The sequence below is a fragment of the Papio anubis genome, chromosome 8, assembly GCF_008728515.1.
Source record: "Papio anubis isolate 15944 chromosome 8, Panubis1.0, whole genome shotgun sequence".
In the NCBI taxonomy this organism is placed as follows: Eukaryota; Metazoa; Chordata; class Mammalia; order Primates; family Cercopithecidae; genus Papio; species Papio anubis.
The window spans coordinates 43,597,528-43,621,035 of NC_044983.1; the positions used below are offsets into that span (position 1 = coordinate 43,597,528).

The window sequence follows — 23,508 nt, forward strand, 5'->3', positions numbered from 1 at the left end:
TCCCGAGTAGCTGGGACTACAGGCACCCGCCACCTCGCCCGGCTAGTTTTTTGTATTTTTTAGTAGAGACGGGGTTTCACCGTGTTCGCCAGGATGGTCTTGATCTCCTGACCTCGTGATCCACCCGTCTCGGCCTCCCAAAGTGCTGGGATTACAGGCTTGAGCCACCGCGCCCGGCCAATACAGTTTTTTTTAATGTCTTACAGGGCTTCCTGGCAGGGCACAGTGGCTCACTCCTGTCATCCCAGCACTTTGGGAGGCTAAGGTGGGTGGATCATGAGATCAGGAGTTCGAGACTGGCCTGGCCAACATGGTGAAACCCCATCTCTACTAAAAATACAAAAATCAGCTGGGTGTGGTGGCGGGCGCCTGTAATCCCAGCTGCTCCAGAGGCTGAGGCAGGAGAATCATTTGAACCCAGGAGGTGGAGGTTGCAGTGAGCCAAGATTGTGCCAGGGTGATAGGGTAAGACTCCATCTCAAAAAAAAGAAAAAAAGGGGGTGGCCTCCTGTGGCTCAGGTCACATCACGAGTCAAAAGAAAGTCCCAGACTTCTGCTGCTTGCTGGGAAGTACTCCCTTCCTGTCACCTATCATGCACAGCCTGGACACTAAAGAATCAAGATTGATTTTGGTGTTCCCTAACGTCCAGGACTCCCGGGTCCCCTCTGTCTCCCTCATACATGACTGAGTTCATTGCCTTTTTGAGCCCATCTTCCATTCCTGCCATCTCGGAAGCCTAGGGCCCACTTTCAGTCATCAGGAGTCCCCTTTCACCTTCCTGCTGTGGGTCTCCCTGGTGCACATTGCCTCCCTTCTAAGGGTGACTGCTTTCCTTCCACTTTCTTTTCTTTTTCTTTTTCTTTTTTTTTTTTTTTTTTTTTTTTGTTTGTTTGGAGACACAATCTTGCTCTGTTGCCCAGTCTGGAGAGCAGTGGCACGATTTTGGCTCACTGCTACCTCTGCCTCCTCGGCTCAAGTGATCTTCCTGCTTCAGCCTCCCAAGTAGCTGGGACTACAGGTACACGCCACCATGCATGGCTAGTTTTTGTTTTTGTTTTTGCGTTTGTTGTTTTATCTTTTTGAGACAGAGTCTTGCTCTGTTGCCCAGGCTGGAGTGCAGTAGCATGATCTCAGCTCACTGCAACCTCCACCTCCTGGGTTCAAGTGATTCTCACACCTCAGCCTCCCAAGCAGCTGGAACTACAGGTGCGCACCACTACACCCAGCAAATTTTTGTCTTTTTAGTAGAGCTGGGCTTTTGCTGTGTTGGCCAGGCTGTTCTTGAACTCCTGGCTGCAAGCGATCTGCCCTTGACCTCCTAAAGTGTTGGGATTACAGGTGTGAGCTACTGTGCCCATTCCTTTTTTCCTGAACATTTTCCAAGTGAGGTTGGTGGAAATCACGGATGGGGAACTACGCATGCATAGGGCTGACTGTAATTGATTTCTTTCTGCCTCCTCACTAATCTGCACACTGCAGGCAGGGACCTGGTCTCATCATGCCTGCACCTCCAAGCACTGCCCTCTTACCCTGTAGTCTCCCCATTGGTCAGCTTGGTTCCATGAAGGAACTCCGTTACCACAGCAAGGACTGACCTCACACTGGTGGCTCCAAGTCACTGCCCAAACATTCTGAAGGGAGTAGAGCTTGATTGCTCAGATAAATAGAGGGCAGATGCTGGACTGTAGCTGAGTATTTCCTTTCATCCATAGGATAAAATGCTGATAATTTGAGAGTGATGGACAAGGTTCAGAGTGGTTTCCTCATTTTGTTTTTGTTTGTAATGGAATGCCCACTTCATTTATGCTTGCCGTTTGCAGATGGACTCCATCCCACTGGAAACGTAACAGGCTTACCAGGTAGCTTCAACCATTGGTTTTACGTGACTCAGGGAAAACTGAAAAGCTGTTTCAGGAGAGATAAAAAGAGGGTAATTACATCTCACCGCAAAACGTTTTCTTTTCAAGGCAATAAACAATCACAACCACCCAGAAACATCACGGAAGGTCCCAAAGTGTTCTCTCGTAAAACCCAGTTACCTGGGATTCAAGGGGCTGCATCAAGATCCGTGGGTGAGTCATTGAATTCCTCATTCAGTGAAGTGAGAATCGTAGCCTGGAGTCCTCTCTTATCTGCTATGTGAATGTGTACTGTGTGCTTGGTAGTAGAAAGGTTCATAAAATAGAGTGTAATTAGATAAACATTTGCTTGGAAATTCGATTTTATGCTCTTCACTCTGTTAAGTTGTGCTTTCTCTTTAGGGATTGCCACTTTCTTCTCTTTCTTCTTCATTTCACTTTAATTAGCACACACAAAAACCTTGATCCCATCCAGATTACACAGATGTGTCTGTCTGACTTGAATTGTAATTTGGTGCATGTTTTGGCAGTACAGCATGCAAGTCTAGACACAGAAGGTTTACGAGTGTAGAGAATTTTTATTTTTATTTTTATTTTTATTTTTTAGACAGATCTTGCTCTGTCGCCCAGGCTGAAGTGCAGTGGTGCGATCTCGGCTCACTGCAAGCTCCGCCTCCCAGGTTCACGCAATTCTCCTGCCTCAGCCTTCTGAATACCTGGGACTACAGGCGCCCGCCACCAGGCCCAGCTAATTTTTTGTATTTTTAGTAGAGACAGGGTTTCACCATGTTAGCCGGGATGGTCTCAATCTCCTGACCTCATGATCTTCCTGCCTCAGTCTCCCAAAGTGCTGGGATTACAGGCATGAGCTGCCACACCTGGCCGAGAATTCTTTATAAGTGTTTTCTATGGTTCCTTTCTAATTTGAGTACTAGAGGATGTCTGTTTATCTTACAACAGCAAAACCAACCCCGACAATCTTTGAAGCTCAGCAACCGTTTGTGGAGATATATGATGCTTATAAACAATCTCCATTCCGTGCAAAGGAAATGCTGTGTGATACATTTGCATCTAATTTGTGTCCGAGGAAAGGACACTACTGTTGGCTCCCTGGCCTCTCTGCCTGGCTCTCTGATCTTTTTTTTTTTTTTTTGAGACGGAGTCTTTCTCTGTCGCCTAGCTGGAGGACAATGGCGCGATCTCGGCTCACCACAACCTCCACCTCCAAGTTCAAGCAGTTCTCCTGCCTCAGCCTCCTGAGTAGCTGGGACTACAGGCACGCACCACCATGCCCAGCTAATTTTTGTATTTTCAGTAGAGACAGGGTTTCACCCTGTTGGTCGGGCTGGTCTCGAACTCCTGACCTCGTGATCTGCCCGCCTCGCTGGGATTACAGGCCCGAGCCACTGTGCCCAACCCTCTCTGACCTTCTAATGAGGTCATAGCCCCTTCAACTCAAATTCCCTCCAGGTCCTCAATTTGGGCAGAGATTTCCCAACTTGTATGACTGCAAAAGGAGGCCAGAAACCAAAAGTATCCTGTTCCTAAAGGTCATTCTTCGTGATAGGGAGCACCAGATGCAAAAAGAACACCAGGCTTCTGCAAATTAACCCACACATTGCTGCCAGGCGTTGGGAGGAATGTATTAACACATGCCATCTGAGATACTTGGAAGCTGTGTGTTAGGCTGCCTTCTCTAATGCCAAGTTATTTCCTTGTTTTCCCAAATTCATCTTAAGCCATCTTAAAATCTCTTCTTCTTGGCCGGGCGCGGTGGCTCAAGCCTGTAATCCCAGCACTTTGGGAGGCCGAGACAGGCGGATCACGAGGTCAGGAGATCGAGACCATCCTGGCTGACACGGTGAAACCCCGTCTCTACTAAAAAATACAAAAAAGTAGCCGGGCGAGGTGGCGGGCGCCTGTAGTCCCAGCTACTCGGGAGGCTGAGGCAGGAGAATGGCGTGAACCCGGGAGGCGGAGCTTGCAGTGAGCTGAGATCTGGCCACTGCACTCCAGCCTGGGCCACAGAGCCAGACTCTGTCTCAAAAAAAAAAAAAAAAAAAAAAATCTCTTCTTCTTGATCCCCTTTGATGCCCTTTTAGCGGCGTCACCTACGAACCCCATGAAATTCCTGAGGAATAAAGGTAAGTCAAGGGATCTGGGACGGTGGGCGGGTGGACCCACAACATTCCTGAAGCTGTTGTGATGTGTGGCTGCAGAGGGTGCCGGGTGGTCACCAAGGAGTCTGCACAAGGAGTCTGCACCTTCACCTGTGTTAGACAAGGTGCCCCCTATGGAGGGGGATGCACAGTGACACCGTCTGGGGCAGGTGAGAAGTGACTGAACTCCATGGACTGGTGGTGTAGTGAGTAAAGCACAGGCTGTGTCTGAGATCTCTGTGGAACACACAGAATGCATGGGCGCACACAGCGACCCCGTCAGCAGCCTTTCTAGCAACTCTCCCCACCGTGGCGTGTCCTGGAGCCTCCTCAACACCACTCGCTTCAGAGTCCTCCAAAGCAGAAGGCACCTTGTGTCTGTGCCCCAGAGCGTCCTTCCTCCTCCTGTGCACATTCGCTAAGTGCCTGCAACGGGATGGCTACTGAGTCAGCTCCGCCCCCCACCCATCCCCACTGCTTTAGCACGTAGCCACCATTTGTTTTAATCACGTACGCTGAGTGAGACATGCAGACGCAGAAATGACTGTCGTGAAGGAAGAAGCCTGGTACTCACGGGTCCCTAGAAGTAGGAGGCCACACGAGGAAGCACCAGGGTTGGTCAGGAGGCAAAAGGAGCCAGGAAAGGTGTGAGCAAAAGCCTTTATTCTGGGCCGGGCGCGGTGGTTCATGCCTGTGATCCCAGCACTTAAGAAGGCCGAGGCGGGCAAATCACTTGAGGTCAAGAGTTCAAGACCAGCCTGGGTAACATGGTGAAACCCCATCTCTACTAAAAATACAAAAATTAGCTGGGAGTGGTGGTGGGCACCTGTAGTCCCAGGTATTCGGGAGGCTGAGCGGGGAGAATCGCATGAACCTGGGAAGTGGAGGCTGCAGTGAGCTGAGATCGTGTCACTGTAGTCTAGCCTGGGCAACAGAGGGAGACTGTCTTGAAAAAACAAACGCTGGGCGCGGTGGCTCAAGCCTGTAATCCCAGCACTTTGGGAGGCCGAGACGGGCAGATCACGAGGTCAGGAGACTGAGACCACCCTGGCTAACACAGTGAAACCTCGTCTCTACTAAAAAATCAAAAAACTAGCCGGGCGTGGTGGCGGCGCCTGTAGTCCCAGCTACTCCGGAGGCTGAGGCAGGAGAATGGCGTGAACCCGGGAGGCGGAGCTTGCAGTGAGCTGAGATCCAGCCACTGCACTCCAGCCCGGGCGACAGAGCGAGATTCCTTCTCAAAAAACAAAACAAAACAAAACAAACTTTATTCCGGTTTTTATAGGAAGCAGGTAGGCAAGGCAGGCTTGGGATCAGCTTGAGTGATCTGGTGGCTGTGCAGCGTGGGGTCTGTCCCTGGTTGTCTGGGACCTGGCCCTGGGGTAGTTGGGGGCAGGGGATAGTGGCCCAGAGCATGAGAGCTCCATAGAGATTGTTGGGGCGTAGGCTTCGGGTGGGTCGGCTTGCACATGAAAGGTGGACTCGCAGGCCAGAGTTCACTATCTTTAGGAATTGGCTGGACCTGGGAGGGGCAGTATCTTCAAGGGTCAGTTAAGGCCCCAAGATGTCAAAGTATCAGGAAATACAGAAAACAAAAAACACAATGAATACATCCATCCATGCCAAACACATTATCAATCTTCCTAAAGCTCAGCTATGACTATTTCACCTGCCCATGGACACCACCGTCACCAAAGCACAGAGCTTGAGTCCCGGCTGGGGTGTCAAAGGCCTATACACTGGTCCTTCTTTTGACACTAGCTTGTTTTGTGCGCTGGCGCTGGAAGGTCACTGAGACCTCTGCCACCCCTGAGCTTCAGGTCCCAGTTGTAGGTAGAATGGAGGCGGGACAAAATTGTTTGTCTAATAAAGTTGATGGTCCGGTTGCGGTAGCTTGTGCCTGTAATCCCAGCACTTTGGGAGGCTGAGGTGGGTAGCTCACCTGAGGTCAGGAGTTTGAGACCAGCCTGACCAACATGGTGAATCCCCATCTCTACTAAAAAATACAAAAATTAGCTGGGCATGGTGGCAGGCGCCTGTAGTCCCAGCTACTCAGGAGGCTGAGGCAGGAGAATCGCTTGAACCCGGGAGGTGGAGGTTGAAGGGAGCAGAGATCCAGCCACTGCACTCCAGCCTGGTGACAGAGTGAGACTTTATATCAAAAAAAAAAAAAATATATATATATATATATATATATATATGGAAAGATGTCTGCCTTACTCATAGTAAGAATTGTGCATTGAACTGCCAAGCTTAAATAATGAAGTTCGACAAATATGATTAAGTACAGAGTTTATTTGAGCACAAAATTTGAGGATGTCCACCCAGGAGACACTGACTCCAAACTAATGGGGACAGCATTTCTAAAGAGAAGTTAAGGTTTCACTTATATGCACAGAGACTGACATTGTAGCAGGATTGTAACATTTTCCATGTGAGACCAGTGCATAAGTTACATCTATTTGATTGGTTCCAGACAGCAACCCCATTCCAAGGAAGATTATTGCTGTGTGAGGAGGAGCAACCATCAGAGGGGGCTCTCACAGCTGGCACCTCTTGGTCTTCTTATTTACAGGAAAAAAAGGCAGAAGTTGCTGCTGCATCCTTGTGATTCAAGCTGCATAGCCACATTGCTCTCAAGTTTCAGAGTAGTTCAAGGTTCCAGCAGCTTTAAGTTTAAATTAGTTTAAGTTTGAATGATTTGATTTCATAAAACTACACTGTAATTCCAGTTTTCAGCTATCCTGTTGAAAGTGGGTAAAGTGGCCGGGCGCGGTGGCTCAAGCCTGTAATCCCAGCACTTTGGGAGGGCCAGAGACAGGTGGATCACGAGTCCAGGAGATCAATGCATCCTGGCCCCAACAGTGAAACCCCGTCTCTACTAAAAATACAAAACTAGCCAGGCGAGGTGGCTGAGCCTGTAGTCCCAGCTACTCGGGAGGCTGAGGCAGGAGAATGGCGTAAATCTGGGAGGCGGGCTTTGCAGTGAGCTGAGATCGACCCACTACGCCAGCCGGACAACAGAGCAAGACTCCGTCTCAAAAAAAAAAAAAAAAAAAAAAAAAAAAAAGTGGGTAAAATGTCTCACTGCTGTATCAGCAAGGGCGGGAAACATAACCTCAGGTCTTGTTTGTAGGCTAGCAGTGAGCACAACTTCTAGAAAGGGCAACTGACAGTTCTCATAAATAGAAAAACAACGCGATCACTTTTTTGTTTGTTTGTTTTTTTGAGATGGAGTTTCAATCTTGGCCCCCAGCCTGGAGTGCAATGATAAGATCTTAGCTCACCGCAACCTCCACCTCCTGGGTTCAAGCGATTCTCCTACCTCAGCCTCCCGAGTGACTGGGATTACAGGTGCCCACTACCATGCCAAGTTAATGTTGTGTTTTTAGCAGAGATGGAGTTTCACTTTGTTAATCAGGCTGGTCTCGAACTCCTGATCTCAGGTGGTCTGTCTGGCTCGGCCTCCCAAAGTGCTGGGCTTACAGACGTGAGCCACTGCGCCTAGCCAAGGTGCCCACTACCATGCCAAGCTAATGTTGTGTTTTTAGCAGAGATGGGTTTCACTTTGTTAATCAGGCTGTTCTCGAAATCCTGATCTCAGGTAGTCCGTCCGGCTCGGCCTCCCAAAGTGCTGGGCTTACAGACGTGAGCCACCGCGCCTGGCCAAGGCAATTACTTTTTTTTTTTTTTTTTTTTTTGAGACAGAGTTTTGCTCTGTCGCCCAGGCTGGGGTGCAATGGCGCGATCTCAGCTCACTGCAACCTCTGCCTCCTGGGCTCAAGAGATTCTCCTGCCTCAGCCTCCCGAGCAGCTGGGATTACAGGTGTGCACCACCACACCCAGTTAATTTTTGTATTTTTAGTAGAGATGGGGTTTCACCATGTTGGCCAGGCTGGTCTCAAAGTCCTGACCCCATGATCCACCCACCTTGGCCTCCCAAAGTGCTGAGACTACAGGTGTGAGTCACTGCGCCCGGCCGGTGATTACTTTTTAACCTAGAGTGTTGAAATATACCTGGGGGATTTATTTTAATCAGTTATGACAAGACTCCCAGACATACAAATGATCTTCATGAAGGAAAAAGTTTATACTCGCAGATTCCTGGAAACGGGAGACATGGCCCACCACAGAGGGGCACACCAGGACCCTCAGGAAGCACAGGGAGGGAGGGTGAGCGTGGCCCCCGCCTCTACTGGGGTTTCCGAGGGAAGGAATGGGTGAGGCATGGCAGGTACTCTGAGTACATTTAGATTTGAATGGTTTAATTTTGGCAAACCATAGGGGTGGTTTCTAGTTATCCAGTATTTGACCCTGGAGTGATTTAGGGCAGGCAGGGAGAGATTGGCTTAGTGTGTGAGTTTGAAAAGGAGATGGTTGGGGTGTGGGCTCTGGATTGGTTGGTTTGTATATCAAAGGTGTGCTTGCAGGGGAGTCATCTGCTGTCTCTAAGAAATAACTAGCCCTGAGAAGGGAGGTCTCTCCAGGATTAAGGCCCCAAATACCAGAGCATCAGGAATACAGAAAATAAGAAAATATAATAAATCCACCCAGCAATTCCATTTCTAGGAATTTCTTTCTTTCTTTCTTTCTTTTTTTAAGATAGAGTCTCACTCTGTCCCCCAGGTTGGAGTGCAGTGTCACGATCTTGGCTTACTGCAAGTTCCACCTCATGGGTTCACGCCATTCTCTTGCCTCAGCCTCCCGAGTAGCTGGGACTACAGGTGCCTGCCACCACACCCAGCTCATTTTTTTTTTTTTTGTACTTTTAGTAGAGACGGGGTTTCATCACGTTAGCCAGGATGGTCTCGATCTCCTGACCTCGTGATCCACCCACCTCGGCCTCCCAAAGTGCTAGGATCACAGGTGTGAGCCACCATGCCTGGCCTATTTCTAGGAAATTTTATTAAAAATATGCTATTCATTTTCCTAGTCTACTTCTCCCATCCTGCTTGGTGACTTTCTCATATATTTCTCTAGCTCTGCAAATATCTCAGTGTATTCTACCCTAGCCTTGTGCTCCCAGAATGCCCTTGTTTGCCTCCTTCACAAACAAAATTTAAGCAGTTAAAAGACAGTGTCCACACCCTCCTGTCTAACAGCAATCACACCCCCTTTCTCCATCTCCTGCTGGAAATTGAACCGTCCGTGCCAAGGCTGGCCTCTGTCCCAGCTTCCATCCTCTTAGGCCAACTCAAGGACTTTCCTGGCAATTCTTTCTCCCTTTCCTGCATGCTCCGGTCTGAATGCTGGTGTCCCCCAACCCCATATTCATGTGTTGAAATCCTCATCTCAAAGGTCAGGATATTAGGAGTTGCAGCCTTTGGGAGATGAAGAGGTCATGAGGGTGGAACCCCCATGACTGGGAATAGTACCCTTACAATAGAAGTCACAGAGAGCTATCTCACTCCTTCCACCCTGTAAGGACACAACAAAGAAGCCACCCTCTGTTGAACCAGAAAGTGAACCCTCGCCAGCCACCAAAGCTGTTGATACCTTGATCTGGGACCTCCCAGCCTCCAGAATTGTGAGAAATCAATGTCTGTTGTTTCTTTGTTTTTTGTTTTTTGTTTTTTGTTTTTCATACAGAGTCTTGCTCTGTCGCCCAGGCTGGAGTTCAGTGGTGTGATCTCTGCTCACTGCAACCTCCGCCTCCCGGGTTCAAGCAATTCTGCCTCAGCCTCCTGAGTAGCTGGGATTGCAGGCGTCAGCCACCATGCCTGGCTAATTTTATTTTGTATTTTTAGTAGAGATGGAGTTCTGCCATGTTGGTCAGGCTGGTCTCGAACTCCTGACCTCCTGATCCACCTGCCTCAGCCTCCCAAAGGGTTTTTTTCTTTTTTTTTTTTTTTGAGACAGGGTTTCATTCCCGTCACCCAGGCTGGAGTGTAATGGCGCAGTCTCACCTCACTACAACCTCCCGCTCCCTACCTCAAGCAATTCTCCTGCCTCAGCCTCCTGAGTAGCTGTGAGTACAGGCACCTGCCACCTCATCTGACGAATTTTTGTATTTTTTGTAGAGTCAGGGTTTCACCATGTTGCCCAGGCTGGTCTTGAACTCCTGAGCTCACGCATGATCTGCCCACCTGCCGAAGTGCTGGGATTACAGGAGTGGGCCACTGCGGCTGGCTGTGTCTGTGGTTTCTAAGCCACCAAGCCTGTGATGTTTCGTTACAGCAGCCAGAATGAACTGGTACTGTAGTATCACGATTCACTGTCTCATTCCCATTCACGAACGTGCTGCCAATGTTCACGTCTTAAAAACAAGATCCGTCTCTCGATCTCTTAGACTCCTCCAGGAGCTGTGCCCATTTCTCTTCTTTCTTTTATACAAAGTTCCCCAAAATCATTTTCAAAATCACGGTTTCCAGTTACTTTCTTCTTACTCCCTCCTGAACCTGCTTCAGTTGTGTCCCCACCACACAGCTAATATGTCCTCTGCCTAGATCTCTAATGAACTCCTGGATGCCCCATCCAATGGTCCGTTTTCAGTTTTCTTTACTTTTCTTTTCTTTTTTTTTTTTTTTGGACAGAGTCTCGCTCTGTCATCCAGGCTGGAGTGCAGTGGCACAATTTCAGCTCACTGCAACTTCTGCCTCCCAGGTTCAAGTGATTCTCCTGCCTCAGCCTCCCAAGTAGCTGGGACTACAGGTGTGAGCCACCATGCCCGGCTAATTTTTGTATTTTAAGTAGAGACGGGGTTTCACCATGTTGCCCAGAGTGGTCTTGAACTCCTGACCTCAAGTGATCTACCTGCCTTGGCCTTCCAAAGTGCTGGCATTATAGGCATGAGCCAGCTCGCCTGGCCCATTTTCAGTTTTCATTACACCTAAACTATCTGCAACCTGTGTTCTTTTCCCTCCCAAAATATTTCCTCATGAAAATTTGAAAACATACAGAACAGTAGACAGAACTGTAGAGTGAACGCCTCATATCCCTCACCTAAAATCTAGTTATTCATTTTACACTCTTAGCTTTTTCATAGTCCAGGCTGTTTTCAGTATGCTGTTTCCACTCACGGGTGAATCTCAGGACGCGTTTCAGCTCAGGTGGCTGAACCCCTTGCCCTGTGCCAGTGAAGAGATGGCAGTCAGGGGAAGGCCAGGCATGAGGCAAGGGGGAGCTGCCTCAACTTGTCAGATTTTATTTTATTTTATTTTTTTGAGATGGAGTCTCGTTCTGTCCCCCAGGCTGGAGTGCAATGGCACAACCTTGGTTCAGTGCAACCTCTGCCTCCTGGGTCAAGCAATTTTCCTGCTTCAGCCTCCTGAGTAGCTGGGATTACAGGCACGCGGCACCACGCCCAGCTAATTTTTGTATTTTTAGTAGAGACAGGGTTTCACCATGTTGGTCAGGCTGGTCTCGAACTCCTGACCTCAGGTAATCCACCCACCTTGGCCTCTCAAAGTGCTGGAATTACAGGTGTGAGCCACGGCGCCCATCCCAACTTGCCAGATTTTACAAGTGGCTGAATAATGCACTTACTTCACCAGCTGCTATTTTGTTCAGTTTGCACAAACAACAACTTGTTATTTTTCACATTTCAGATAATATGAAGGAGGATGACACACCTGAGCCTGCAAAGAACAGCCGTGATTTTATAGCATATTCCGTAGTCCTAAAATTGACACCTGGGATGTAGGTCCATGGAATTCCATCCTAAGTTGTCCTGCAGTGTCCTTTCATGAGAGCACCACACAATCTGAGACCATCAGGGCAGCACCCAAATCATAAGATGAAGGCCACTTCCCCTTCAGCTGCATACACAGCGGGTGTTGCCACACAGAGTGAGGGACCCCGTGTCTCTACAGAGCAGAGGGGAGGGCTCCAGCCCAGGACGGAAGGCGAACTTGAGTCAGGGATTGTTGGGGGCAAAAATTATATTTGTTCACATAGGCCGTAAAATCTAACTTCAGTATTTTCTAAAATTAAGAAAGCCTGAGCAACGTGGCGAAACCCCATCTCTACAAAAACATACAACAATTAGGCAGGTGTGGTGGCACATGCCTGTGGTGCCAGCTACTTGGGAGGCTGAGGCAGGAGAATCGCTCGGACCTGGGAGATGGAAGTTGCAGTGAGCTGTGATCATGCACTGCACTCCAGCCTGGGTGATAGAACGGGACTCTGTGTCCGAAAAAAAAAAAAGCTATTTTTTAAAGTGTGTCTGGTTTTGACTTCTATTCCCCTCTGTAAGGACAAATATATTAACTGAAAGACATAGCTAAAATGAACATTTTTGAGCACTATTTTCTTTTCTTTCTTTTTAGCAATAATTCGGCATAGACCTGCTCTTGTTAAAGTAATTTTAATTTCGAGCGTAGCCTTCAGCATTGCCCTGATAAGTGGGATGGCAGTCTTCTATATGATATAGTAAGTATCTGCTAAGTAACATCTGCTATCCTGGCCGGGCGCGGTGGCTCAAGCCTGTAATCCCAGCACTTTGGGAGGCCGAGATGGGCGGATCACAAGGTCAGGAGATTGAGACCATCCTGGCTAACACGGTGAAACCTCGTCTCTACTAAAAAATACAAAAAACTAGCCGGGCGAGGTGGCGGCGCCTGTAGTCCCAGCTACTCGGGAGGCTGAGGCAAGGGAATGGCGTAAACCCGGGAGGCGGAGCTTGCAGTGAGCTGAGATCTGGCCACTGCACTCCAGCCTGGGCGACAGAGCGAGACTCCATCTCAAAAAAAAAAAAAAAAAAATCTGCTATCCTTAAATGAGACGTAACAAGTCAACTGATTATTATTTAGTGTCAAAGGATGATGATGACACATCTTACAATTGTTAAATTATTATAGTCATTATAAATTTCCAGATTAGTGTTTTTCAAAATGTGGGTTGTACTCATGTTGAGTCATGATACACATGAAAAAAAAAGAAAGGCAGGCACAGGACAGAATACAATTCAGCAGAATAGAATATATTAGGAAATATTACTTAAAATATTAATGTAAAAGGCTGATTTTTAAACTTTTCAGATGCACATGTGAGACATGTACACACACAGAGACACATGGTTGTGAAATAAAATATATTTTTTACTGGGACTCATGATAAAAAATGTTTGAAAGACACAGTTTGAGATGCTGGCATCCTCCCAAAATTCAGTATTTTATTTATTTTTTTACTTTTTTTTTTGGGTGGGGACGGAGTTTTGCTCTTGTTGCCCAGGCTAGAGTGCAGTGGTATGGATCTCGGTTCACTGCAAACTCTGCCTCCTGGGTTCAAGCAATTCTCCTGCCTCAGCCTCCCAAGCAGCTGGGATTACTACAGGCATGCGCCACCATACCCGGCTAATTTTGTATTTTTTGTAGAGATGGGGTTTCTCCACGTTGGTCAGGCTGGTCTCGAACTCCCGACCTCAGGTGATCTACCCGCCTGGGCCTCCCAAAGTGCTGGGATTAAAGATGTGAGCCACCATTCTCAGACCCCAGCATTTGGTATTTTAAAATGAACTTGAGGCCGGGTGTGGTGGCTCATGCCGGTAATCCCAGCACTCTGGGAGACTGAGACGGGCAGATCACCTGAGGTTAGGAGTTCGAGACCAGCCTGGCCAACATAGTGAAATGCTGTCTCTACTAAAAATATAAAAATTATCTGGGCATGGTGGCGGGCGCCTGTAATCCCAGCTACTTGGGAGGCTGGGGCAGGAGAATCGCTTGAACCTGGGAGGCGGGGGTTGCAGTGGGCAGAGATAACGCCATTGCACTCCAGCCTGGGCGACAAGAACAAAACTCTGTCTCAAATAATAAATAAATAAATATATATATATATATATATATATATATATATATATATATATATATAAAATGAACTTGCTACTTTGGAAGGAGTCTCAATAGTGCACAGCAGAAAAGAGTGATGACTCTCCTTTTCACTAGAAATATGTCAGTGCAGTCTGGGGTGATAGCAGCTTTGGGGGAAGATACGTCACCGTCTTCACAAATAAAGCTTGAGATCAAGCTCTTTCGAGTGATGTAATCGTTTTGAAATTCACGGTAGAAAAAGGTGAGACACACTGTGACCTCACGTGGTTCTGACCAAAGCAGCAGACTCTGACTCCTACTCTATGATTCCATGCTAGGATTCCGTTGTTATCTCACCAGAAACAGCTTGAGAAGTACAAAATTACTTGCCTCATTAGAATTAAGTATGAAAATGGGATATATTGCCATGTGTGGGATATTTTTTGAGGCAGCTATGTTGAGACCACCTTGGAGTAGGTCACATGAAGGCAAAGTGACATTAAAGGTAAAAGAGAAAAATGTTGCTAATGAGAGTGTAACCTGCATGCTTGGTTGTGGGTTATCTCCACTACATCCACTTAATTTATGTAACTGTATAGGCCGGGGGCAGTGGCTGACACCTGTGATCCCAACACTTTGGGAGGCCGAGGCAGGTGGATCCCTTAAACTCAAGTGTTTGAGACCAGCCTGGGCAACATGGTGAAACCCCATCTATACAAAAAATACAAAAATTAACCAGGTGTGGTGGCACACACCTGTAGTCCCAGCTACTCTAGAGGCTGAGGTGGGAGCATGCTTTGAGCCTCAGAGGTGGAGGTTGCAGTGAGCTGAGGTCGCACCACTGCACTCCAGCCTGGGTGACAGAGTGAGACTCCGTCTCTCCAAAAAAAAAAATTGTGTAACCTAGGCTTCTTTTTTTTTTTTTTTTTTTGAGCCGAGTCTCGCTCTGTCACCAGGCTTCAGGTCTCAGCTCACTGCTCAGTTCACGCCATTCTCCTGCCTCAGCCTCCCCAAACTGGGACTACAAGCATCACTCCCTTGGCTAATTTTGTTTTTTTTTTTTTTTGAGGCGGTCTTGCTTTCGGTAGCCGGGCTGGAGTGCAGTGGCGGATCTCAGCTCACCAAGCTCAGCTCCCGGGTTCAGCCATTCTCCTGCCTCAGCCTCCCAGAGTAGCTGGGACTACAGAGGCATGCGCCACCTCAGCCTGGCTGGTTGCACTTTGTATTTTTGGTGAGACGGGGTTTCACGGTGTTAGCCAGGATGGTCTCGATCTCCTGACCTCATGATCCGCCCGTCTCGGCCTCCCAAAGTGCTGGGATTACAGGCTTCAGCCACCGCACCCGGCCAACTGTAGCTTCTGTATATTTCATTATTATAGACAAAACTTTTAATAAATATAAAGTTTTCTAATGCATCTCAGTAAAATATATCTCCTGGACACTCAGTGTTGAATTGAGTTGTTGAGCTAGTCAATTCTTATTGTTTTCACATTTGTATTAGCACTAAGCTAGAGTGGAGCCTGAGGCCAAAACCGAAACAAACAAACAAAAAACAAAACCACCTATTCAAAAATACAAGTTTTATGTAATTTTTAGTGGTTCATTTTTTCCAGAAGTAGATTTTGAAAATACTATTGGTAAGTTTGCTTTTATTTAAACCAGGAAAGTAAAATTACAATTAATTTTGTTTGGGGTATAAATGGTTTTTTAATAATTTTTATTTTTTTTGGAGATGGAGTCTTGCTCTGTCGCCCAGGCTGGAGTGCAGTGGCGCGATCTCTGCTCACTACAAGCTCCACCTCCCAGGTTCACGCCATTCTCCTGCCTCAGCCTCCCAAGGAGCTGGGACTACAGGCGCCGCCACCACACCTGGCTAATTGTTTTTGTAGTTTTAGTAGAGACAGGGTTTCACTGAGTTACCCAGGATGGTCTCGATCTTCTGACCTCATGATCTGCCCGCCTTGGCCTCCCAAAGTGCTGGGATTACAGGCGTGAGCCACCATGCCTGGCCTAGATAAAATATTTAAACTTAACGTTGTGACTTTTCATACACCAGTTTTCAATTATTAAAAATATTCTGAACTTCTTAAGTGTTTCGGAAAAGAATAAGCATTTAAAAATACATTAAAACATATGTATAGGGACTCACACCTTTCCTTTTGACTCAAGCTCCCCTGTGGTTCAGCACAGCACTGTTGGATCCTATCTCTGTTTACAATTTTGATATTTGGTATATCCTGGATTTTTTTTTTTTTTTTTTTTGCTTCATTTCAATTTTTAAAAATATTGAGTTAAGGGCTGGGAGTGGTGGCTCACGCCTGTAATCCCAGCACTTTGGGAGGCTGAGGTGGGTGGATCACCTGAGGTTGGGAGTTCAAGACCAGCCTGATCAGCATGGAGAAACCCCATCTGTACTAAAAATAAAAAAAAAGTTAGCCGGGTGTGGTGGCGCATGCCTGTAATCCCAGCTACTTGGGAGACTGAGACAGGAGAATCACTTGAACCTGGGGGGCACAGGTTGTGGTGAGCCCAGATAGCACCATTGCACTCCAGCCTGGGCAACAAAGCGAAACTCCATCTCAAAAAAAAAAAAAAAAAAAAACCTCATCTTCATTTTTCAGTGTTTGGGGCACCTCCTTACATTTCACACTGAGGCGAGCACCTCCCTCTTGTCACTCAATTCTTGCTCCTGCCCCAGCCTTTTGAGGATCTTTGGTGATGTTTGCAGCCAGCTCTGCTGCCTCACAGCCTCTAGGGTGCCCACACCCTTCCTCCACCACTGCCCCTGGAACCCAAAGGAGCCAACCCTCTGCTGGGATTTGGCTTTGAGCAAGAAAAACAAAAAACAAATAAGCTAACCCTAAAAGTTTTTTATTTTTTATTTTTTTGAGACGGAGTTTCACTCTTGTTGCCCAGGCTGGAGTGCAATGGCGCGATCTCGGCTCACTGCAACCTCTGCCTCCCGGGTTCAAGTGATTCTCCTGCCTCAGCCTCCCAAGTAGCTGGGATTACAGGCATGCACCACCACGCCCTGCTAATTTTGTATTTTTTTAGTACAGATGGGGTTTCTCCATGTTGGTCAGGCTGGCCTCGAACTCCTGACCTCAGGTGATCTGCCCGCCTCAGCCTACCAAAGTCCTGGGATTACAGGCGTGAGCCACTGCGCCTGGCACCTAAAAGTATTTTTTTATTACATAATTCACAAAGTACTGGGAAGGTAAATATGTTAAGAAAACACTGGCATCCATTTCCACACCAAACAGAAATAGCTGTTCAATGATCCACTTCCAGGATTGGACCTACAGTGAGGTAGAAACATCAGTAACACCCTTTCTATCCCATTTTGTTCATCACGGATTTCTTGGCATTAATTTTTATTTTGTAAAATACTACACTGAAATATGACTATGGCCGGGCACAGTGGCTCACACCTGTAATTCCAGTGCTTTGGGAGGCCAAGGAGGAAAGGTAGCTTGAGCCTAGGAGTTTGAGACCATCCTGGGCAACATAGCAAGACCCCATTTCTACAAAAAAAAATACAAAAATAATTAGCCGGGCATGGTGCCATGAGCCTGTGGTCCCAGCTATTCAGGAGGCTGAGCAGGGAAGACTGAACCCAGGAGTTTGAGGCTGCAGTGAACCATGATTTCACCAGTTCACTTCTAGCCTGGGTGACTGAGACCCTGTTCCAAAGAAAGAAAGAGAGAGAGAGAGAGAAAAAAAAAAAAGGGAAAAAGGGCTGGGCGCGGTGGCTCACGCCTGTAATCCCAGCACTTTGGGAGGCCGAGGCGGGCGGATCACAAGGTCAGGAGATCGAGACCACAGTGAAAAACAGAATAAACCCCAAAAAAAAAAAAAAAAAAAAAAAAAAAAAAAAGATACAAAAAAAAAGGGAAAAAGGAAAGAAAAAAAAAGAGAAAAAAGAAGGAAGGGAGGGAGAGAGGAAAGAAAGAGAGAGGAACAAGAAAGAAAAAGAGAAAAGAAAAAAGAAAAAAGAAAAAGAAAAGAAAGGAAGAAAGAGAAAGAAAAAGAAAAAGAGAGAAAGAAAGATGATTTGTCTGATTATGGAGCTTTTTGTCAACACCTTAAGTTCGGAACCCGATGTGAGTGCCTTGCTCACGTCTAGTCCTGGCTTTGATCCATGCTTTGGGATAAGAGTTACTCCTTACTCCAGGAAATGACCTGACCATGTAGACATTTGAGATCTGACCATGATTAGTCTGGTTTCAAAGTCTTACTTCTGCACCCACCCCACAAGCAACTCCTTTCCAGTAAAAAAGTGGCATGATTGAGAAATGAATTATTCACCATGAAAACTGTGCTTCTAAATTTATTTATATCATTCTCCAGTCGACTGGCACAGGCTGAGGAAAGACAACAGCTCGAGTCACTTTATAAGAATATCAGGATACCGTCATTAGGAGACAAAGAAGAGGGCTCAGAGGACGAGGATGAGTCCACGCACCTACTTCCAGAGAACGAAAAGGAGCTGGAGAAGTTCATCCACTCAGGTAACGTGACCTGTCAGAGCCACTCGCAGGAAGGCCAAGCTGGCAGCGGTGGCTTGGTTTTCTTTTCTCTGTTTCTTTCTTTTTTCTTTTTTTGAGATGGAGTCTTGCTCTGTCGCCCAGGCTGGAGTGCAGTGGCGCGATCTTGGCTCACCTTGCAAGCTCTGCCTCCTGGGTTCACACCATTCTCCTGCCTCAGCCTCCCGAGTAGCTGGGACTACAGGCGCCCGCCACCATGCCCAGCTAATTTTTTGTATTTTTAGTAGAGACGGGGTTTCACCATGTTAGCCAGGATGGTCTCGATCTCATGACCTCGTGATCTGCCCGCCTCAGCCTCCCAAAGTGCTGGGATTACAGGCGTGAGCCACCGCTGCCAACTTTTTTTTTTTTTTTTGAGACGGAGTCTCCCTGTCGCCCAGGCTGCAGTGCAGTGGCGCAATCTCAGCTCACTGCAACCTCCACCACCTGGGTTTAAGTGATCCTCCTGCCTCAGTCTCCCAAGTAATTGGGACTACAGGAGCGTGCCACCATGCCCAGCTAATTTTCTTTCTTTCTTTCTTTCTTTCTTTTTTTTTGTATTTTTAGTAAAGACAAGGTTTCACCGTGTTAGCCAGGATGGTCTTGATCTCCTTACCTTGTGATCTGCCTGCCTCAGTCTCTCAAAGTGCTGGGATTACAGGTGTGAGCCAGTGTGCCCGGCCTGTGGCTTGGTTTTCAAAGGCAAAGATAAGTGGGAGTTAAGGGAGTTTGAAGTAAGAGAGACAAATATTCACAGCCACACTTATGGAAATGAACCTTTCTCATCAAATCTTACAGAGGGGTGAACAACTGTGGGGTTGCTCAGTTCCTTTTGCAGGGCAATTCCACAGATCTAACAGAGTTCAGGAAACAAACTTTTCCCAGCACAAAACATGTTTCCGTTAAACATACTCATTACCATGATGTTATCCTGCATTCAGAGCACCAACACGCAGGTGTTTCACCTGCACCATGTCTCCATCTGATGTGAAAATGGGATCCAGACCCACAAAATAGAGGTCACTAGCCCAGGGTCAAAGTTCCCAGCATGCCATGTCCACCACAGACATGTTCTCCTGTCCTTGTGAGAAGAGGGTGACACTGATCATTTAAAACTGATTTTGTACAAGTTTTTTTTTTTTTTTTTTTTTTTGAGATGGAATCTCACTCTGTTGCCCAGGCTGGAGTGCAGTGGCCAGATCTCAGCTCACTGCAAGCTCCGCCTCCTGGGTTCACACCATTCTCCTGCTTCAGCCTCCCCAGCAGTTGGGACTACAGGTGCCCGCCACCAGGCCTGGCTAATTTTTTGTATTTTTAGTAGAGACGGGTTTTCACCATGTTAGCCAGGATGGTCTTGATCTTCTGACCTCGTGATCCACCCGCCTTGGCCTCCCAAAGTGCTGGGATTACAGGAGTGAGCCAATGCACCCCAGCTATATAATTTTATTTATTTATTTATTTTTTATTTTTATTTTTATTTATTTATTTTTATTTTTATTTTTATTTTTATTTTTTGAGACGGAGTCTCGCTCTGCCGCCCAGGCTGGAGTGCAGTGGCCGGATCTCAGCTCACTGCAAGCTCCGCCTCCCGGGTTCCCGCCATTCTCCTGTCCTTCAGCTCCCCCGAGTAGCTGACTACAGGCGCCTCAGCCACCTCGCCACTCGCTGTTTTTGTATTTTTAGTAGAGACGGGTTTCACCAAGGCCAGGGTGGTCTCTGACCTCCTGGACCTCAAAGATCCACCCGTCTCAGCCCTAAAGTGCTGGGATTTCAGGTTTTGAGCCACTGCCACTGGCCTTTATTTTTATTTTCTTTATTTTTATTTTTATTTTTATTTTTGAGACGAGTCTCAGCCTGTCCCCAGGGCTGGAGGCAGTGGCCATCTCGCTCATACTGTAAGTCTGCCTCCCCGGTTCTGCCATTCTGCTGCCTCAGCCTCCTGAGTAGCTGGGACTACAGGCGCCCGCCACCTGTCTGCTAGTTTTTTATTTTTAGTAGAGACGGGTTTCACTGTTAGCCAGGATGGTCTCATCTCCTGACCTTTGTGATCCGCCTCCGCTCGGCCTCCAAAGTGCTGGGATTACAGGCTTGAGCCACTGCCCCCCGGCCCTATTTTTTTTTTTTTGAGACAGAGTCTCCCTCTGTCACCCAGGCTGGAGCACAGTGGCCGGATCTCGGCTCACTGCAAGCTCCGCCTCCCGGGTTTACGCCATTCTCCTGCTTCCAGCCTCCCTAGTAGCTGGGACTACAGGCTTCACCTCAGCCTCGCTAGTTTTTTTATTTTTTAGTAGAGACGGGTTTCACCAGAAATAGCTACAGGATGGTCTCATCTCCTGACCTCGATCCGCCTGCCTCGCCTCCCAGTGCTGGGATTACAGGCTTGAGCCAATCACTTCTGGCCTATTTTGTTTGTTTATTTATTTATTTATTTGAGACAGAGTCTGCCTATGTCACCTAAGCTGGAGTGCAGTGGCGAAATCTTGCCTCACTGCAACCTTTGCCTCCTGGGTTCAAGCAATTATCCTGCCTCAGCCTCCAGAGTAGCTGGGATTACAGGCGTGCACCGTGATGCCTGGCTAATTTTTGTACTTTTAGTAGAGATGGAGTTTCACCAGTTAGCCAGGCTGGTCTCGAACTCCTGACCTCAAGTCATCCACCTGCCTTGGCCTCCCAAAGTGCTAGGAGTATAGGCGTGAGCCACCACTCCTGGCTTTTTTTTTTTTTTTTTTTTCTTTTTTTTGAGACAGAGTCTCACTATGTCACCCAGGTTGGAGTGCAGTGGTGCGATATCAGCCCACTGCAGCCTCAGCTTTGTGGGCTCAGTTAATCCTCCCACCTCAGCCTCCTGAGTGGCTGGGACTGCAGGTGCAAGTCACTATGCCCAACTCATTTTTGTTTTTGTTTTTGTTTTGAGACGGAGTCTCGCTCTGTTGCCCAGGCTGGAGTGCAGTGGTACGATCTTGGTTCACTGCAACCTCTGCCTCCTGGGTTCAAGTGATTCTCGTGCCTCAGCCTCCCGAGTAGCTGGGATTACAGGCATGCACCACCATGACTGGCTCATTTTTGTATTTTTAGTAAAGACAGGGCCTCATCATGTTGGCCAGGCTGGTCTCAAACTCTTGACCTCAAGTGATCTGCCCTCCGCAGCCTCCCAAAGTCCTGGGATTACAGGCATGAGCCACTGCACTGGGCTAGTTTTTGTATTTTTAGTAGAGACAGTTTTCGCCGTGTTGCCCAGGTTGGTCACAAACTCCTGGGCTCAAGAGATCTTCCTGTCTTGGCCTCCCAAACTGCTGGGATTATAGGTTTGAGCCACTGAGCCCAGCCTAGAAGTTCTGAGATTCGTGGGTATCTGTTTAAAAACTTCTAGAGAGAAACCTATAGAGAGTGCAGTGTGTGATTCAGCCATACTAACCGTTCCTCACATGGACTTACTCTCTAAAAACTCCAGACGTAGCCAGAAAGAGGCAGAACGGCCAGAGCAGGAGAGATCACTGATGCTCACTGAGGCAGAGAGCTTTGTCATAACCTGTAGAAAACACTTTCCCGGGCCGGGCGCGGTGGCTCAAGCCTGTAATCCCAGCACTTTGGGAGGCCGAGATGGGCGGATCACGAGGTCAGGAGATCAGGACCATCCTGGCTAACACGGTGAAACCCCGTCTCTACTAAAAAATACAAAAAACTAGCCCGGCAAGGTGGCGGGCGCCTGTAGTCCCAGCTACTCGGGAGGCTGAGGCAGGAGAATGGCGTAAACCCGGGAGGCGGAGCTTGCAGTGAGCTGAGATCTGGCCACTGCACTCCAGCCTGGGCGACAGAGTGAGACTCCGTCTCAAAAAAAAAAAAAAAGAAAAAGAAAAGAAAACACTTTCCCAATGTCTCTTTACCACATTGGATTATAACTTTTCTGCATTCTTCTTCTTCTTTTACTGGGCATTTATACAACTTGAATACAAAATATGGGAAAATAATTTTAAAATTTTATTTTCACCATCCTTGTCAGACAAATAACATTCATTATGAATCCTCTGAAAATTCCACTGTTGGTACCTCCATTTTTCCAGGCTTTTTCCCTCACCCCTGTGTCTCCAGTTTTAATCCTCACTTATTACTATATTGATAACATCGTTTCTACATTTTAGTTATTAGATCAAAAAGAAGGAAAAATATGAAGAAGAAGAAACTGAGGGAAGAGAAAAACTCAGTAACACAAAAAGAAACAAAGAATGCGTCACATAATGGAAAAATGGAAGATTTGTGAACACAGATGACAGAGGTGCCGGCTGAGGCAGAGGAGAGACTATGGGGGTGCTGGGAGACTGAGCCCGTGGGCGTGGCTTGCTCCCAGAGAACCTTGTGGAAGAGAACATCAAAGAAAGAAACCCCAAACGTGTATCCCAGAAAATAAAGCCACATGATATAGCAACTCTTGCTTATTGGCTCTCATAGTTCATGAATAATTATGACTTAATTGGAAAATAGAAAAGAATCTAACTTTGTTAAGGGTGATGAGAACTTGTCGGATTTTCTTTTCTTGCTCCTGACCAGAAATATTTCATAAGTAGTTTTGGGGGGCCATCTCCCAGACTTTGCCAGGGAATAGCTTTCATGAAGCCAAACTTTCCTGGTGAGATTACCTGTCAGTTCCATACCTTGTCTCCTTTGTACACATGAGGAAACTGAGGATATCAAAATAAATATGACACCGGATTAAAACATAGTCGTTAATCGGGCCTGGTGGTGCGCGCCTGTAATCCCAGCTATTCAGGAGGCTGAGGCAGGAGAATCGCTTGAACCCGGGAGGCGGAGGTTGCAGTGAGCTGAGATTGCACCACTGCACTCCAGCCTGGTTGACAGAGCAAGATCCTGTCTCAAAAATAAATAAATTAATTAATTAAATTAAATAAATAAGTAAATAAAACACACTCATCCAGGCCAGTCATGATGGCTCATGCCTGCAATCCCAACACTTCGGGAGCATGAGGCAGGCAGATTGCTTGAGTCCAGGAGTTCAAGAGCAGCCTGGACAACATAGTGAGGCCCCGTCTCCACAAAAAAAGGAAATGTATGCTCATCGCTGTCAGGTTCCAGCTCTCTCAAGGGAAACAGGCCCACAGGCAAGGAGCTAAGAAACACAGCCAGAGGTAGCAAGTGGACACCAAGGGCTGTGGGAATGCAAAGAGGCAAGATTGAGTGAAATGGTGCAGCTGCTTTGGAAAA

At 47.3% G+C, this 23,508-nt stretch overlaps 1 protein-coding gene across 1 annotated transcript; it reads left to right on the top strand.

The window, feature by feature from the left end:
- The first annotated feature begins 1,293 nt into the window (after positions 1-1,293).
- C8H19orf18 (chromosome 8 C19orf18 homolog) lies at positions 1,294-22,714 on the top strand. Its single transcript, XM_003916239.5, has 6 exons — positions 1,294-1,860; positions 1,969-2,073; positions 3,963-4,004; positions 12,287-12,389; positions 18,116-18,276; positions 22,431-22,714. Exons 1-6 carry the CDS (start codon positions 1,740-1,742, stop codon positions 22,547-22,549), a joined length of 651 nt encoding a protein of 216 aa, XP_003916288.1. The 5' UTR covers positions 1,294-1,739; the 3' UTR covers positions 22,550-22,714.
- The last annotated feature ends 794 nt before the right edge of the window (positions 22,715-23,508 follow it).